The sequence below is a fragment of the Calliphora vicina genome, chromosome 3, assembly GCF_958450345.1.
Source record: "Calliphora vicina chromosome 3, idCalVici1.1, whole genome shotgun sequence".
Lineage (NCBI taxonomy): Eukaryota > Metazoa > Arthropoda > Insecta > Diptera > Calliphoridae > Calliphora > Calliphora vicina.
In genome coordinates, this window is record NC_088782.1 from 55,807,999 (window position 1) to 55,826,009 (window position 18,011).

The following is an 18,011-nucleotide window of genomic DNA, read 5'->3' on the forward strand; positions in this document are numbered from 1 at the left end:
GACAAAATTGGGGATTTCAATTATGAAATGGCAACACTGATTGTGCAACCCATAGAGAAATGCACATAGAGCGGAAACTAGATAAACTCAAATGAAGCCATAAGACCATACTGGTCAACTCCGACCATGTAATTACTTACGCTTAGTAAATGAGAAAAAACATTTTTTCTTTTAAAATATTAATAGTGATTTCGGAAGTGGGTTTTATATGGGAGCTATTAGCAATTTTGGATCGATCACCATAAGATTAGGCCGTGTGATTTATTTCTAAACTTAAATAATATTTGAATTTCAACAGTTTTAAGACATTTATGTTCGTTAAAGTGATTATCGGAAGTGGGCCTAATATGGGAGAGTCATTGGACCGAAAAAATGCATGTGCCAAATATCTTCAAAATTGCGACTTGTTCTTTGCGTGCAAGGTTTACATGGACAGCTAGCCAGACAGACGGACATCGTGTAATCATCTTAGAAAGTGATCCTGAGTCGATCGGTATACTTTAAGGTGAATGTTAAACTAATATTTTTTGGCGTTACAAACATCGGCACAAACGCATAACTCTATGTTGGTGTAGGGTATAAAAACAACTTAAAATAACACATAAGAGTGTTGTTTTTGTTTTCATATAGTGTTTTTTTACTAATACAATCTCACCATTTAGGTTTTTGACAACTGAGTTAGGTCTTTGACAAGAGAGTTTCCGATCTATGTGTATTTATCTATGGTACAACAATTAAAAATTATTGGTGTTTGGATTTTAAATGACAGAGTTCAATTTTAGATTTTGGGATCTCCGAAAATTAAAATAATAAATAAAGTCAAAATAAAGGCTACTGTTTTTGGCCATACATAAGAGTTGTAATCCATTTTCAGATTACAATTAATTCTTTGTGTGTCCTAGATTTTATTTAAAGCTAACGACCATATAATTCTACACGATAAAATCAAACTGATCTTACAAAACATTTAAAATTTTTCACTTTTTGAGACGCAATATGTTTGGAATTGACCTAACCCATGCTAAGTTTTATATGGAACTTCAATCAAAAAAATTATATTTTTTACAAATTAAGAAGGAATGATCGTAGGCGTTTTTCTAGATGATGAAATCATAAAATGATTTCCTGATAAGCACCAAGCCCTAAATAATCTAGCACTTGAATATCTTGTTAAAATTTCACTAGAATGCTAATATAATTATGTTTTAAACTTGAAAAAATATTTGAAAAAATTAAATATTTTTCAAACAAAAAAACATATGGCTTCAATTTATATTTCCTTTTTACTGGATAATGCTATCGATATAAATTCAATTGCTTGACTATAATTAAAGGCTTGAATTACACTTGCTTTCAACTTGAATTCCAGTAAAATGCTTATCTGAAGTTCATTGAATTCATCGGGATCGTTGGACCCGGACTTCGCCTAATAAATATTTTTCTTGTTACTCGCCCAAAGAATATTAGTGTATTAATTTATCGATCGATCCCGGTCCATTTAACTGCACATTAAACTGATTACGTACTAGTACTTCAATTAAGTCAAATTATTAAGAATACATACAAATATGTATCAGATCTAATGCATACATATCCAAATAGATAAATAAATCCAAATTGCTAAACTGAAAGATACTAAAAATATAAAATTTCTTCATATTTTGATGCTATAAGTTCGATATTAAAACAAAGAAAAACAACTCCAAATGACTTCATAACGAAACAAGTTTTCAAGGAGTCACTTTAAATACTTAAAACATATTAGACATTTTTCTCATTTAGTTAATGGTTTGAGTTTGGGGAATAAAAAAAAAAACCTAAACAGCTTTGCAAATTCTTTGTACAACAATCAACTCACCTCACCGACACGATGACGTTCCTGTAGCATGACAGCGATCTCTGTAAATTTACATAGGAATTGCCGTTCAAATGTTGTCAAACAACCGTGATAGATATTCACGAGAACGTCACGTGCCTCACGTATTAAAACTGCACGTGTTGTTTGAGTAAAGACAGGATAAATGCATGCAAGATGTCTGTCAATCAGAGCAGCAATATGAGACTCCTGGAAGACAGAGGAATGATGATCGTTAAAGCATAAAAAAACAACAAATTGAAACAGGGCAGGTATTAAGGTCTTAAGACATCTAAGTAAGTAAGGAACTATTTTTAAAATAAAATTTAAAACAAGTTAATAGCTTACTATGAGTACGTACCATTTGCTCAGAATCTACTAATTGTTCTACATGTTTTCCATCATCATCAACATTGTCGTGGTCATGCTCTTGTTGTTGAATTTGTTGTTGGGCCATTGACTTTAAATGTTTCTTTTCCTGTCGTGTTTCAATTTGAGCACAAATACCAACATTGTTTCTGTTTGTTGAACTATGACGACTGCGAGTTTGTTTTGTTGTTGCTGCTGCTGTTTTAGACAATGCTGAACCTAGACCAAAATCAATATCTTCATACGATGCATCAACAACATCATCATCGTCGTCGTCGACGTCAACATCATTTTCGTCTGCTATTTCCTTCGCATTCCCAAGGGCACAGTTAGTGCGACTACCTTTGTTGACGGACTCACTAGCACCACCCATCATCGAAGTCAATGGATTGTTTGAGAAATCCGTTACTCTGGCTGATGATGTTGCTGGCCTCAAGTCTTGACTGACATCTAACTCATTTATTGTAGACATTGTTGATTTTGGATCATGACCTGTATTATTATTATTATATTCTTGCATTTGATTATGCAAACCAACTGCCAACCAGCGATCTTTACATTTTTTCAAATAATTACGTACACGCGATGATTTACTACTACTACTGCCACTACAACCAGCAACACCGCCACCACGACGCACCGCCATTTCATTGATCACTTGGTACTGCTGATATTCTTCGCCTACATCATTTGATTCCATTTCATTATTCCGTTTTTGCTGTCCCTCAACCATTTCTTCGATTTCTTCTTCGGCCTCTTCTTCTCGTGCAATTGGTGCTGTTTGATTAGTTGGTATTGTTGACATGACTTCATTGTTGTTATGAATTGTTGCTAAATTTTTAGAATTATTAACTGATATTGGAGCTATGGTTGTGGGTGTATTACTACTATTGACTATTAATATTTCGTTTAAATCTCGTATGTTTTCGTTGTTAGTTTTCGATATTTTGGCTGGTGTATGTTCTACGTTTGTTGAGGAATTAGTATTGTTCTGCAAAGAGAAAATTAACTATTAATTAGATATGTTTTTATGTGAATAATATATCAAAAGTTGTCATAAGATATATATCCTAAATAAGTAAATAGCAACTTATCTGAAAACTCTATAGTGTAGAGTCCCCACTAAAATGATGCTGATATGTATTTGACACTATCAGCGCAAAAGTGGTGTAACCCCAAACTATTTACTTAGGGGTAGGGGTAACTTACACCACTTTTGCTCTATTACTTTGTTATTTTATGCTCTGTCCAAAAACGATTTCTTCAGCTCCATCTGCTTTTGAATACCAAAAGGTGACTTATATTGAGAGCTGGTAATGTAAGAAATGTGTGTAACACCAGAACAGAAACCAACAAAAATTGTGGGTTACACCACTTTTGCACTGATGGCCTCATTTGTAACGTCCAAAAATATTTGTTCAATACCACCCTTACGTATCGTTGTAATAAATCTTATACATATAAAAAGAAATCTTACTTCAATATTTTGCACGGTTAGTAATTGGAAATAGCTGTCATATATATAAGTCCTACTCCTGAAAATACAGAAAATTTAACCTTGATCGGTTTCGTATATGCGGAAATCATTTCACTAAATTTTGTGCCAGCTCTGAAGTTTGGACATGCGTTTATAAGGGGGGAAAATACCTTTTTCAGGGGAGTTCTTATGTAATTGGATTAGCAAGAAAATCTCTTCGAAACGAATTTAAAAATTTTCCCAATTTGCCAATAAATTGTTATTGAATATTGCATGATAAAGGAGTAGCTAAAAAAGATATAAAAACGAAAAACGACTGGAAACATTTTATAGAAAAAGTATGCCATAATTGCCCAAACAAATTTAAAACAATTTAATGTAAATTTAAGGAATTTTACTCATTGTGTCCACATTTTGTCCGAGGCTGGTGAAAGACTTTAAAACCCGTATTCCGTTGGCGATTACCAGCTTTGGGTTTTCAGAAAAGCAGACCTAATTCCAAATTTCCCCATAAAATGAGTTGTATTTAGAAGGATGTCTATTGAAAGCTTGCCATACCTAAAGCTCTAACTCATACCTAAAAGTATACCTTATCGAATTATCATCACTTCCTGAGTCGATTTAATGATGTCCGTCCATCTGGCTGGCTATCAGTAATCTTGTGCTAAAAAATTTGGTATATCTCTCTTTTTTCAGCCAAAGGCCATAACCTATTGAACTTGGTTGAAATCAATCCATTATTTCACCTAACCTCCATACAAATGTCCTCCCAATATAAGACACCAGTCTCACTTCAATATTTGACTTTTTTGGTCCCACCAAATATAGAGCATTACCTTAGCGCCTGGGATATTTGGTTGGTTGGCCGAGCTTCTCTTTCAGACATACAAGATATCTTAGCTTCAATTGGTGGTACCCAATTTCCCTGTTTTTAAATCATTGGTCTCCAGTACGCCCGCGGGCACCGTGTATGTGTGAGTTTCTTTTACATGTGAAACCGAAATTGATAAACGAACATGAGTTATTTTACAAGTGTTGTCAGTGAAGGATATTTTCGTAAGAAATTTGGTTCAGTGTACACACATCGTAACACTAGAATACCAAGCAAATTTATTGTTGTGAGAGTTTGGTTAACAATGTTTTAAATGAATCCAATTCCTTACTGGCTGAGTAGCTCCCAATGATTTAACAAGCTCTTGATTAGTTTGAGAACAATCTTCATGGCGTAATGCCTCATATTCTTGGTCTTCAAACTTTTTTGGCTGGCCTCGGAAATTTTTGTATTCCGTGTCAAAATCACCACTTCTGAACCGCACAAACCATCTTTCTTTAAAAAATTATAAAAGTAAATCACAAGTTTCCCCAAATAAATGGCACAAAATTCGACATTTTCGAAGCAAAAAAACTTTGCTGAATTGCTCTTTAATCCACCCTTTTTACGGATTTAGACCCGACTGTCTATTTCTTGTTTCCAAACCTGATGAAATGGATCGGTGGAAAGAGATATGACTCCAAAGATGAAATCATCTCACAAGCAAATACCTATTTTGATGACATTGACTTATTTTTTTTAGCTTGGACCAGCACTCAGGGGATGACCACTATTCATGCAGTGCATTGTGTTGGGAGGGAGCATAGTTATAGGAGAGAGGATAATGAGAGTAGTGTTTGTGGACATTTGATTTCAGCAGGAAGATTATTCCATATACAGACAACAACAACGAATTTTCCCTGTAAAGTGTTGTGCGATACACTGCCCAGTCAACGACAAATGAGCCCTTGTCGCAGAAAGTGTATTGCGTAAAAAACGGGAACAAGTTCTCTAATTTCAGCAGATCCCATACCATTGTAGCAGAACAGTGAAACACAACACGCATTGCGTCGATTTTCCAGTGAGTCAATAAAGTTGTGACCACAAAAAATCGATGGCGGAATTTTGTTCGTCTGGACACCACAAAACGATTCCCATTTCCAGATATTGAGATTGCCAAAATTTGAGCCAGATTAAACGACGTTAACCCGTGCCGCTCGTCGCTCAAAGTTTTGAGGTGCATTTAAAGGGTGAAAAAATGCAATTTTTTTAGTTTTTGTAAAAAGTTTGCAATTAAATCATTACTTTTGCAATTTAATTTAAAAGAATATGTACACGCAATTGTCGTTCTAATGAGATATAAAAGACTAAAATTGGTTAAAAAATGTTAAAGTTATTAAAAATTCCCCAGGCAATTAACGTGTCTCAGGCCACTAGGACATAAAATTTCAAGAAATATTAAAATAAAAGCTAATTTTTGCTTAACATATATCCATATTTACTTGTATATGACTTTTTGTCTTCGTAGAATATCGTTAACCTATTCGCAGGTATGACCAAAAAAATTATTTTTTTTAACCGCAGTTTCAAATATCCATTTTCAAATTTTTCAAAATTTTGTTGATCTTCACATTGGGATTTATTGACAATATAATAGGGAAAAAAAATGTGAAAAAAGTATGACAATACCTCCTATAGTTTTTCCGTACCTTCGATTTAAATTTTCGAGAAAAACTAATTTTTTGAACATATTTTGGCGAATGAGCCCAATTTCCTTACTGTTATGCATTTTAAGTAAAACCTGCTAAGAATATTATAGTACAGGTAATTTTAAATTCAGTCTGAAAGTTTTACTAAAATCGGAAAACGTTATCCCTTAAATCGCCCAGCAAAAAATGGTGCTTCCTCGGAAGCAGGTTTGTAAGGCAGAGAGCACTTGTATACTGCTACCACTTCGCATGAAAGATTACATGATTTCTATATGGGATTCCTCGCGTAGAGGCTCTGCATAAGGAATCCAAAATAAGCATATTTCACAGCTTTAAAATTAACCTGATTTCATCGAATTAAATATGTGCAAACAATTGTGCACATAGATTTTAGAGCTGCTGAGAAGCAATAAAATCTTACAGACCCAGTGATTGCCTAACAAGAAGCGCTGATTTTTTCTAAGTTCTTCACCACCTATACGAATAGCTTAATGTATGCCTTCCAAAATCATTTTTTGGTATAATTTTAGGATGCAATTAATGTAGCAGTAAAAGATGCAGTAATCATATTTATTGCTTCCAAATCCAAAATATTTTTTGCTGGGCGTGAAAGTAAAATGTCAAATTTTTCAATATTTGGAATTTTTCATGGAAATATAGCGAAATATTATATATTTTTGAGCCGATTTTGATGAAACTTAAGAAAAATATAACACAAAGTCTTGTATTTACAATAACATCACACAAATTAAAATTAACCCTTAATAGCACTTGGGGTTAAAATGACCCTCAACTTTTAAAATATTGATGACAGAAACATTTTATTTTTATACACCTATTAGTAACTTAAATACAAAAACGATTTTGATTTGATTTTTTTTTTCAATATTTAATTTTTTAAATTGCTATTTTGACCCAAATATCGAAACTTCCAATTATCAGGCTTTGGTTTTGTTAATGACAGGAGAACAATTTCAAATCTTCAGAATAGAGCGCAAAATAAGGGCCACCGTAGTTAGCACGGGTTAATATTTGACCCAAATCGCCAGCTTACATGTATTATATCAAATGTTACATATATACAAAGCTCTCATGTTGTAATTGAAAAATAATTATGTAAAAAAAACCCTAAATTCACAATTCGCCATACAAGTTAAATATTTATACATAATAATAAATTTAAATATTCACATTACTCTAGTTTTAAAAGCAATTTGTACAAAAAAAAACATGTTAAACACAATATACTACAATAAATACTTTAAATTATTGAAAAAAATAAAACGCTTTGTAGTTAGTTGTATACCTACAAAACGTGCAAATACAAATATGTATTTAGTCGTTTATAGTATAAAGAAAATTTAAAATTGAGGACATTTATTGATCGTCTTATAATTTGCTAGACACATAAAAATGAAGCAAAACAAAAAAGATAAAAAAAATAACACAAAAAGCTAACAAACTGAACAATATGGAAAAAATTTTATAAAGAGAACAAGTGTCTTTTTCCACGTAGTTTTGTTTTAGCCAACACCAACCAACCATATGTATGTAGAACAAATATCGAAGGAAAACTCCAACAGACAATGCCCAAGCCTAAAAAACCAGCCAACAAAATACAAAACATCAACACCTCAAATGATGTCATGTCTGAGGAGAGGGTGGAAACATAAATTTAATTCAATATTAAATGTTATACAATGTACATATATGCCACACATTTGTTGCATGTAAAATAATTGACAGGCATAAAATAAAAATAACATCAACAAAAAGGGCAAAACTTTATATGACTTCATATATAAACAATGACCGAATATTCATATGTATTTACAAACTTACGTCCGAGTATGTTAATAAAACGTCATATTGATTTTTAATGCCGGAATTTTGTAATTGACGTAGGTCAAGAGTACTGCATCAAAACGAAACTTCACTTTCACGCTTATTGCTACATTACACCATAATAAAATTGAGGGGAAAAATATCAAATTTTCTATTACAGTAATTTGTTGAAAAATTTAAAACAAAAATATACTTCTTACTATTTTTATAGATTATACTCGTTTATACCTTTTAGTTTTTTTTTTTTGTAAGCACCACTGCGGTAAACTGAAAACTTTTCCCAACTATTTTTAAAACATTATTTTTAATTTGTTTTATTTTTAACTCACTCACTACTGGTCGCACTAACTTAATTTAACCAATAAATTATTTTAACTTGTTTGTTGTTAGTTCTTACTAATAGTTAGACATTTCCTAGGAAATGCTTTAAGTTTTTGTTATATTATTTTCTACTTAAAAGCTTTGAGGAGTGTGTGTAATCTTTAATATAAATTAACAAATATTTAAAGCAATAGATGGCGCCTTGCTTGGTCATGCGCAGAGTTTCAAGCTCAAATAATTGCAGATAATCACTAAAATAAATGTTTACTATAATTAAACAATTTAATAATACATTTATACATTTATTATTAGAAATACTTTAACAATAACAAATTGTAATATATATTAACATTTCAGCGGTCTAGAACGCGACACTCGTAAGCATTTGAATTGAAAAGTAAATAAGAAATCTTAAATTTTTTTGGTTTCCATTTTTCAATAGCATTTTAGAAGCTTTGTGTTTAGGGCAAAAGGTAGGTTTTTAAATTTGATTTTATTCACCCATCTTTTTTGATGATGGGTATAAAAAAACGATATGAAATTTTTAAAGTAATTTGATTTAAGAGTCAAAAAATATTGGATTTTAAATCAGAAAATAGATAAAATAAATTCATATTATCTAAAAAAAATTAAGATACCTTTAAAAAAACATTAAAAGTTTTTTAAAAAACTAAGTTTTCTAAAATTACAAAATTTGAAATTAAATGCCAGAAATAGAAATATTTTTTAAGAAATAATTGTATCATATTTGTGACATCGCTATCTACATCGTTTTCCACGCTAATCCAAAATAGGTACAACTGTAATCCACATTTAGCCTTTATTAGAGTAGAAAATATTTTTTAAAATTTTTTGGAAATTTCGTTAAAGACAAAATTTGATAATGTAAAACTTGAGCTAAGCATGAAGTTGTAATTGGTTAAAGATGTCAGATAATTTAAATTTAGGCATGAAATGCAAAAACTATTTTTAATTTTATTTTTTTCCAAAACAACTTGAAACTTTAAATAAAATGTGCAACCTCAAAAAACGTTATCCAATTTTGCCCAAATTTTCAGCATTTGGTTTCTAGAAGACAGATAATAACTTTAAACCTTGGGAAAATCAAACAAGTAAGAGAGTATGGTCGGTCAAGCCCGACCATATAATACCCTACACAAAGTAAATGAGCATTTTTCTTTTTAAAATATCAATAATTTATATTCGTGAGTGATTTTTTGAAGTGGGCCTTATATGGAAGCTATGACCAATTATGAACAGATCTTCGCGGGTCGTTGGATATATGTCTATATGGAAGTTATTTATGTAAAATTGTTTGTGTATACCAACATTTTTAAGAGATTAATGCAAGTTAAAGTGATTTTCGGTTCTATATGCGAGCTATGAGTAATTATGGACAGATCGTATCAAGATTTGGTGACATGAATTTTGTATATATAAGACTTATTTGGAGCGAATTTTGTGTAGATACATGTATAAATTAAACATTTATGACCGATAAATTCCAATTTCGGGAGGACATTTGTATGGGGGCTAGATGAAATTATGGAGCGATTTCAGCCGGTTTCAATAGGATATGTCTTTGGGCCGAAAAAAAATATATGTACCAAATTTAATCCAAATATCTTCAAAATTGCGACCTGTACTCTGCGCACAATGTTTACATGGACAGCCAGACGGACGGACGGACATCGTTTAATCGACTCAGAAAATGATTCTAAGTCGATAGGTATACTCTAACCTTTTTTCGATCAACGGTACTTATAAGTACCATAACAATAATAAGTTTACAGAATGAAAACATAACATATTTTGATCATTTTTGCTCAAAAGTACTTTTGAAGTACACTATTATCTTTGGAATAATATATTTTTTTGCCTATTGGCAAACTCGCTTACCCAGAATAACGGTGATTTATGTAATGTTCTCAATGTGGTGTTTATTTATGTTCTAATGATAAAAAATACTGTTTCGTAAAATACAATAAATTAGACTTGTAATAGAAAATGTTGTAAAAGTTACAAAACTAATCAATATATTAATAAAATTTAAACAAAAATCTATGAGTTTTTTATCTTTTGGCTGATGCTGACCCAACGGTACCAGGTCCCTTTCGGTTCCTTGCAGGTCCTCCACAAAGAGGAAATTTTGTAAATATCTTCCTGAAGCCCTTATTTTCAATATTCCATAAAAAAATTAAAGTTTTTTAACGATTTAAAGTCTTGGTCCACAAGGGGTTAAGGTGAGTGTTAGGCTAATATTTTTGGGTGTTACAAACATCTGCACAAACGCAATATACCCTCCCCACTATGGTGATGTAGGGTATAAAAGGTAAATATAAGGGTACCTCAGTATAAGAGTATACCTGTTAAAATTAATAGATATTATCCATATGCCCACATTGTCAATGCAAAATATACTAATTTAATTAAAAAAAATATTTCCGAAAGCATTTCTTTTCAAAAAAAAAAAAAAACTTACGTAGATAACTTATAAAAAACCATAGCGTTTTATTTAAATACTAGGACCGCCTGGTGGTCAAAATTCGACCACTAATAACGATGTTATACAGTTGCTTTTGCGTACATATATGCAAAAATATTTTTCACGTGTGTGTTCAAATGCATGTGTATATATTTAGATGTGCATAAACATGTAGTTGTTGTTTTTCAAGCAAATTTAAAACGCTTTTTACCACTTTTATGGAAAGAATTTTTTTTAAAAAAATTTATATTGTGCACATCTAGAGAAAATAACCTCTTAAACCATATAAGTTTCATCAATATTGGTGGACAATAACATACTTAAAAGTGTACCACAAAAAAACGTGTGGCCTATTTATATATAAGATTTAGTTTGTAGTATATATTCTGGTTTATTACACAGGGCAACAGGTATCGGTACTAAAACCCTATACTCAGTTTGTCCATTTTGGTGACAAATTTTTTTTATATGGTCCACAAAAGATTCTAAAACTCAGTGGGCCCTCAAAAAATGGTGCCAACAGTTTTTGACCAACAGCTAATTCACACTTGGTGATACCGTTTAACTTTATATGGCAATAAAATAGCTAAAAATTTACTAAAATTTTTCCCAAAAAAATAGGTTTTTCGTGCAATTTTTTTTGAAAAAATATAGGAAGAAAAAATTAATTTTTCATTTTTTTTAGAATATCAATTCCACACTTCTATGTTGTGCTGCATTATTTACTCGGCTGAGGTATTTTCGTGTTGATTTGCAGTTGTTTAGCTTCGTAGGCGGAATGGAGATCAGTGGGTGGACCCTCAAAGTCTCACATTTAAAAAATATCCCCAAAAATCCATTTATGATCTGAATGAGCTTTAATTTTAAATATGGATAATCCTTGAGAAGATCTACTAAAAAAAGCTTCTATCTATAGGTTCTCTTTTACTTCAAGAGATTTTTAGGTTTAATTTCTTTTAAAATGTTTGTCGATCTTTGTTTCATATTTTATATATGACGGGCGTACGGAGAGTCGACATTTTTTTTTTTAAATATAATGTATATTTGCGATAAAATTCTAAAAACCAGATAAAAATTACCTTGTCCCCATAAAAAGCTACATGCATCCAGATTTGAATCATCTTTTTATATAAGTATTTCAACTTTCTATGTGTGTTTTTTTTAAGTTTTTTCCAAAAAAGTCCCCATAAAGAAAAAAAATTTCTTTGTGACTTTATAAAATTTTTATATGATCTGAAAAGGGATCTTAATGCAAAAATGTATAAAGAAAAATTTGACTCACTTAAGCGGACATTGTCCTCCACAGCCCTATCCAAACTTGGCTAATTTTGAAACAAAATTTTAAGTTTGAGTAAAAAATTATAAAATCTCAAAGCACCAATCCTCAAGAACTCTTCATATTTGTATAGCCCTATATGTTGTTTTTATACACACAAAACGTTTTGAGTATAGGGTTTTACTACCCTTTGGTAGTAGAGTCGAACGTATAATGTCACGATCGTGTGTTTTTCCCAAAAGTCTTCATTTGTTGCATAGTGTAAGTGGTGAAGATTAGCTTTTTAATTCATTACTTTTCAGTGTAAGTTTTTGCTGGGTACATATCATGCATTACTTTTAAAGCTCCATGGAAACGTTTTCCTTGTTCTATGCTATACGATCCAAGGTTCTCAGGAAACTTGTCTAAATGACTGTGAAAATAGTTTACTTTTTTTGAAATATTACATTGAATTCCTCATTATTTTTAGTCTTATGATTACCTAAGAAATTTTTTACAACGGCAAGAAAATATATCGTCCCTGTTTTGAATATTAGTACTATGTGGGTTTTAACAAAGTTTTCAGAAAAGCAAAAAAAAACGTTTAATTTAGTTATATTTGCGTGGACTCATTTGCGAATGTACTTTGTGTGTATATCAAAAAAGATTTTGTATTTATTTTATATTTTAATGCGTTTTCGAGTTATACAAAAAAAATCCACATAGCTCTTTTGGGAAAACAGTCTTTAAATTTAAATATTTTTGCGTACATACATAGGCCAGAATATTAAGGTTTTGGTATAAAAGTGTTGGTATATTTAGCTTGGTATTTTTTAAGTGATTGTAGACTATAATGTTTAGCTTCATCAATTTTTAAAGGTTTACTATATAAAGGCCTGGGTTCAACAACTTTATTTTTCTTGGCTCTCTTTTGTTGTAAAATTACCCATTTATTTGAGTGACGTAAACCTTACTACATTGTCTTTAAAAACATGAGCACGAATATCAGTTACTGTTGCTCTGCAATAATGGCTTAGAACTTTCGGTATTAAGGCCAACCACTTCAGAAGATTTCAGACTTTAGCAACATTTTCTTCTTTTTGTTTCTTAATTTTTGTATAATTTGTTTTATAGTTAGATTTGATCCATCTTTGGAATGTATTTGCATCTAAACTGAAAGTTTCTAAAAAGAATTTTTTGCATAATCTATGCCTGACACCATCAGCAGTAGGCAATTAAGAGTCAAAGTAAATTTTTTTCTTATTGTAGTTGTTTCTGTTCGACGCTTTAAAGCTTTGGTTCTTAATTGAACAACTTCCAAAGATATTCGAACATTTCCTGATGACAAACGTCGTCAATTGCACCATTAGATATGACCTTTCCGTTTTTTTAAAGCCAAATGCTTACACGATTTATATTTTATAGATCTTGCATATCTTTGTCTATATTGTTTACCTAAAAGCCTCATTTTCTTACGTCTTTGCTTTACCTCTGTTTTTGTATGAATTACATTTTCATTAACGTGGTTTTCATCATTATCTACAATTGCTTAAAAATCACCAGTTTTTTCGTTTAAAATCAGCATTTCCGCGGCCAAAAGTTAAATTTTAAAATTTGATAAATTAAAGATGGTCGGACAATATTAAATCGCTGGAGGAAATAATATTGGATCTATAATTACACTCGGAGACTCGCGCTCAATTACTCTTTTTGACAATATAATTACAAGTATTATTTATAGTGATTAGAACAAAAAAAAACCTATATGATTAGAAACACATAGGACTTTTTGTTGAAGCATTTAGTATATGAAAATCACATAGGTGCTTTTGTTAATTCCTGAACCAATTAAAATATCGAAAAATGATTTTGTGCACATATGTATGAACAGTAAAGGAACAAATTGCAACAATAAAAAAAAATCTAATAAATCCACATAGTACTAATATTCAAAACAGGGACGATATCCAAGCTGCTGCTTCTAAATGATTCGTTGAATGTAAGAAATCGTTGTCTTTCATAAAGAGTCTTATTTGTGGTCCATCAAAAATACTAGCATTTAGTAATTCTGTACTCAAAGCTGGAAACTTTCATGAAAGAAAGGAAAAACATGGATTAGTTTTATCTAATGCCTTCACATACAGCTTCATCAGTTCCAAATTTTAGGTATATAGGAGGCAAAATTATCTTATCTCTGGAAACCAAAGGCGGGTTTATAAAATTTTGTTTTCCAACCATCATGTTTTCTCTCAGAGGCCTTTTCAGATTAAATGGTTTTGTTTTGCTGCCTCATTAACAGATAAAACATGGAAATTTAGTGTATCCACATTGTTGACCTAACAAGAAATGGAACCGCGATAAAATGAGACTGTCGTACCTTGAGTTAAAAGATTTCTTTCTTTGAGACTAGATGTTATAATGACATTTGATCAAATGTATGATAAACTCTGGAGAGTGTCATCATGATTTTTATTAAGTAGTATACCAAAAATGTCAAAAATAATATAATTTTGAAAGTAATGTTTATTTACCGCGTTGTTAATATATTTGTTGAAATAAGTCACCTTTGTATTGATGGTTTATCCTTGACCAAAATCAATAATCCATTAGTATTTTCCCACGATAATTTTTTAAATTTTATATATATTAAATAACATAAAACCTAAATGCTTATTTTTTGTAATATAAACTGGTTAAAAATACCATAAATATATTTAAAGACAGGTGTCTTTCATAACTTTTTCCCTCCTTACGCATTAAATTTCATTTCTGCCGGCAATAAAATTTATCATATTTCTGCCAATCCACTGTTGCACTTCATAAATATTTCCCCATTTCGTTGCCAAATATCAGCAATTTCTGATAACAAACGATAAGGATTTCATTTTATAATTTTTGGTCTTAAAGTAATTAATCTTGAAACCACGTTCGATTAAACAATAGCTGAAATCCTAATTCGTTTTTTTTTCTGCTTAATATTTGTTTTTTCTCAAATGCTACGTGTAATAACTATTTTATTTGTATCTATTTTTTTGTTGTTGTTGGTTTTGTTTGGTTTAAGTCATCTATAAACCATAATAATTTGTAAGATGTTAAGCTTTATTAGCCAACCACACACAGAGTTGTCGTCGTCGTGTTCGCAAACATGGCAACAGCAGCAGCCAAGCCAGTCAGGCTGTAAGAGGCAACCGGCATCAGCAGCTAAAGTCGTACAACAAAAGATTACAATGAATAGAGGCAGTGATGAATATCATTAAACACACAGCGATATGAGTGTTGCTGCAAGTTGAACAGGAAAAAAAAATAAAAATATTAAACTAAATCCTAAAGATATGATGCGATATTCGCACACATACTGGTGTGTAATAACTAAAACACATGCAATAAAACTATAAATGCTGTGTATAATTGTTAGTATATGTGTGTATTAAGGTGGTCCTTATGTTGAAATTTGCGGATTTTCGATCATTCCAAGGTCTTAAATGTTTCTCCGTCATCAAAAACCTAATACTGAAAATTTTATCAAAATCTTATAGCTTGTAAAAAAATCAAATTCAAAATAGATTTGGCGGAAACATATCAAAAACCTAACTCAATACCTGGAGTTGGAGGCATTACTTCATGAAAATTGTAGTAAAACTCAACGGCGCTACAAACTAAGTCCTCAATGAACAAAGTCCCCAAACCGCAAATGAATTAAGGCCCCAAAATCTTATATAGAAAAAACCGGCAACGAAATTTTGCATTCGGCCGGACGCAAAGGTTTCCTCGTCTGAGGTGTATCATAAATTGGTTTCGCTCAGAGAAGTTGTTTTGCATTGCCGGACTTCGGCCTGGCTCAAAGGTTTTCTCCTCTGGTGTGTATCAAAAACTGGCAAAAACTGAGCAAAGCCAGTCGGCCTTCAAAACCAAGGCCGGCAATGCAAAAAGTTTTTAGTATGCGAAGACGGTTTCTTTTCCATTTTGGTTGGGGGTTTAGTTCCTTTGGTTGGGGATTTATTTCATTTAGAACCTTTGGGTTTTAATTCATAATGAAAACCCCCAATTTTGGGGTTTAATTCATTAGTGGTTTTCAACAAGAGCTACCCCAGCAGTATTTCAAACGTTTGCGAGGATTCATATAAAATCATGGAAATTGGGTAGTCACCCGTCTTATAATCCAGACCTTGCCCCATACAACTGCTATTTGTTTCGATCGATGCAGAACGCTCTCTCTTTGATACGCTTCGCTTCGGAACATAGTATCTGAAATTGGTTTGATTCGTCCTTGGCCTTAAAAGGCGAGCAGTTCTTTTGGCTCGGAATCCACATGTTTCCAGAAACATGGGAAAAGGTCATATCTAACAATTTAAATAAATTAATATTGTACAAATATTTCAAAATAAAAGCTAAATATTGGAAAAAATTCCGCAATTTTAAATAAGATAACGAAATAATTCATGCTGTATGGTTTAATGGAATTGTTAAGAAGATATATAATTTGATTTTGAAATTGAATTAAGAACTAATTCTTTGGAACCTTTGATTGCTACTTTGACTCAAAACTTCAAATAAAACTAAAACCTCTAAACTTTATCCGATTTTTCTCAAATTTGGTATTTAGACGACGAAGAATAATTTTAGACCTTGGGAACACCGAAAACACATGCAAGAAATGAAAATTTTTGGAAAAATACTCGATCACGACAGCATAGGTTCGACTCTACTACCAAACAAAACCCTATACTCAGTTTATCCATTTTGGTGAACAATTGTTTGTTTATGGGCCCCAAAGATTCTGGAATTCAGTGGGCCCTCACAAAAAGTTGTCATCAGTTTTTGGTCAGTTTTTGAATCCCAGAGGTAGACAGCTTTATAAAGCATTAGATCGCAAAAATGGCCTGGATATTGTGTCCCCTGGACAACCAACATACTGGCCTGATGATCCTAAAAAAACAAAAAATATTAATCGAAATTCAATATCTACAGAAATGTCATATGATTTATCTTCTGATCATTCCCCAATTATAGTATCTTATTACGGGAGGACTAACATTTCAAAATTTCATATTGAAACATATTACTTTAAAAGAAATTGGCTTAAATATAAAAAATATATAAGCAGTCATATCCACACAGATCTCTGTATTCAGTGTGAGGAAGATGTAGATTAAAGTGTCAATGACTTTACGTCATTAATTGTATCGGCTCTAAATCATTCGAAGAGTCAAATATTTCCTAAAACTGATATGCACATTTCCAACTCAGATATTGAACGACTTCTTTTAGAAAAGAGAAAATTCAGAAGAGAAAGGCAACAAAATAGATCACCTGCCGCAAAGCAGAGGCTGTCTGCTGCTAGTAAAAATCTGAAAAAAGCCCTACAATTAGAAGAGGATCGCAGAAATATAAATTACATTCAAAGTTTAACAAATACCAAACACACAAATTTTTCCCTTTGGAAGGCAACGAAAAATATCAAGCCGCCGGTAGAGGGGCAAAGCCCTTTAAGGAAAGCTGACGGTACCTGGACTCGCAGCACGGAGGAAAAGGCTAAAATATTTGCCGATCACTTAAGTACAGTCTTACAACCAAACTCGCCAACAACTGTTTTTGAACTTGAAGAGCCACCTGTGTCAACATTATCTAATGATGACATATTAGATATAAGCCCAGAAGACATTAACGAAGTAATCAAGGATAATATAATATTAAAAAATCACCTGGAAATGATTCTGTTACACCTACTATGATTAAAAACCTACCGAGTGTGGCAATAATTGTGCTGTCTACAATATTTAATGCGATCTTTAAACATGGAGTTTTTCCGACAAATTGGAAAACTTATCAGATAATAATGATACCAAAGCCAGGTAAGGACTTGACCGTACCATCCTCCTATAGA

The 18,011-nt window shown here is 31.7% G+C and overlaps 1 protein-coding gene across 1 annotated transcript in view; it reads right to left on the reverse strand.

Annotated features, from left to right (window-relative positions):
- Nucleotides 1-18,011, reverse strand: part of LOC135955470 (uncharacterized) — a 118,822-nt gene that overhangs the window by 61,626 nt on the left and 39,185 nt on the right. The window contains exons 2-3 of the mRNA XM_065505820.1: nucleotides 2,217-3,215; nucleotides 1,859-2,065 (exon numbers count right to left, since the gene is read on the reverse strand). Of these exons, the coding sequence (XP_065361892.1) occupies nucleotides 1,859-2,065; nucleotides 2,217-3,215 (1,206 nt within the window). The remainder of the gene's footprint in view (nucleotides 1-1,858; nucleotides 2,066-2,216; nucleotides 3,216-18,011) is intronic.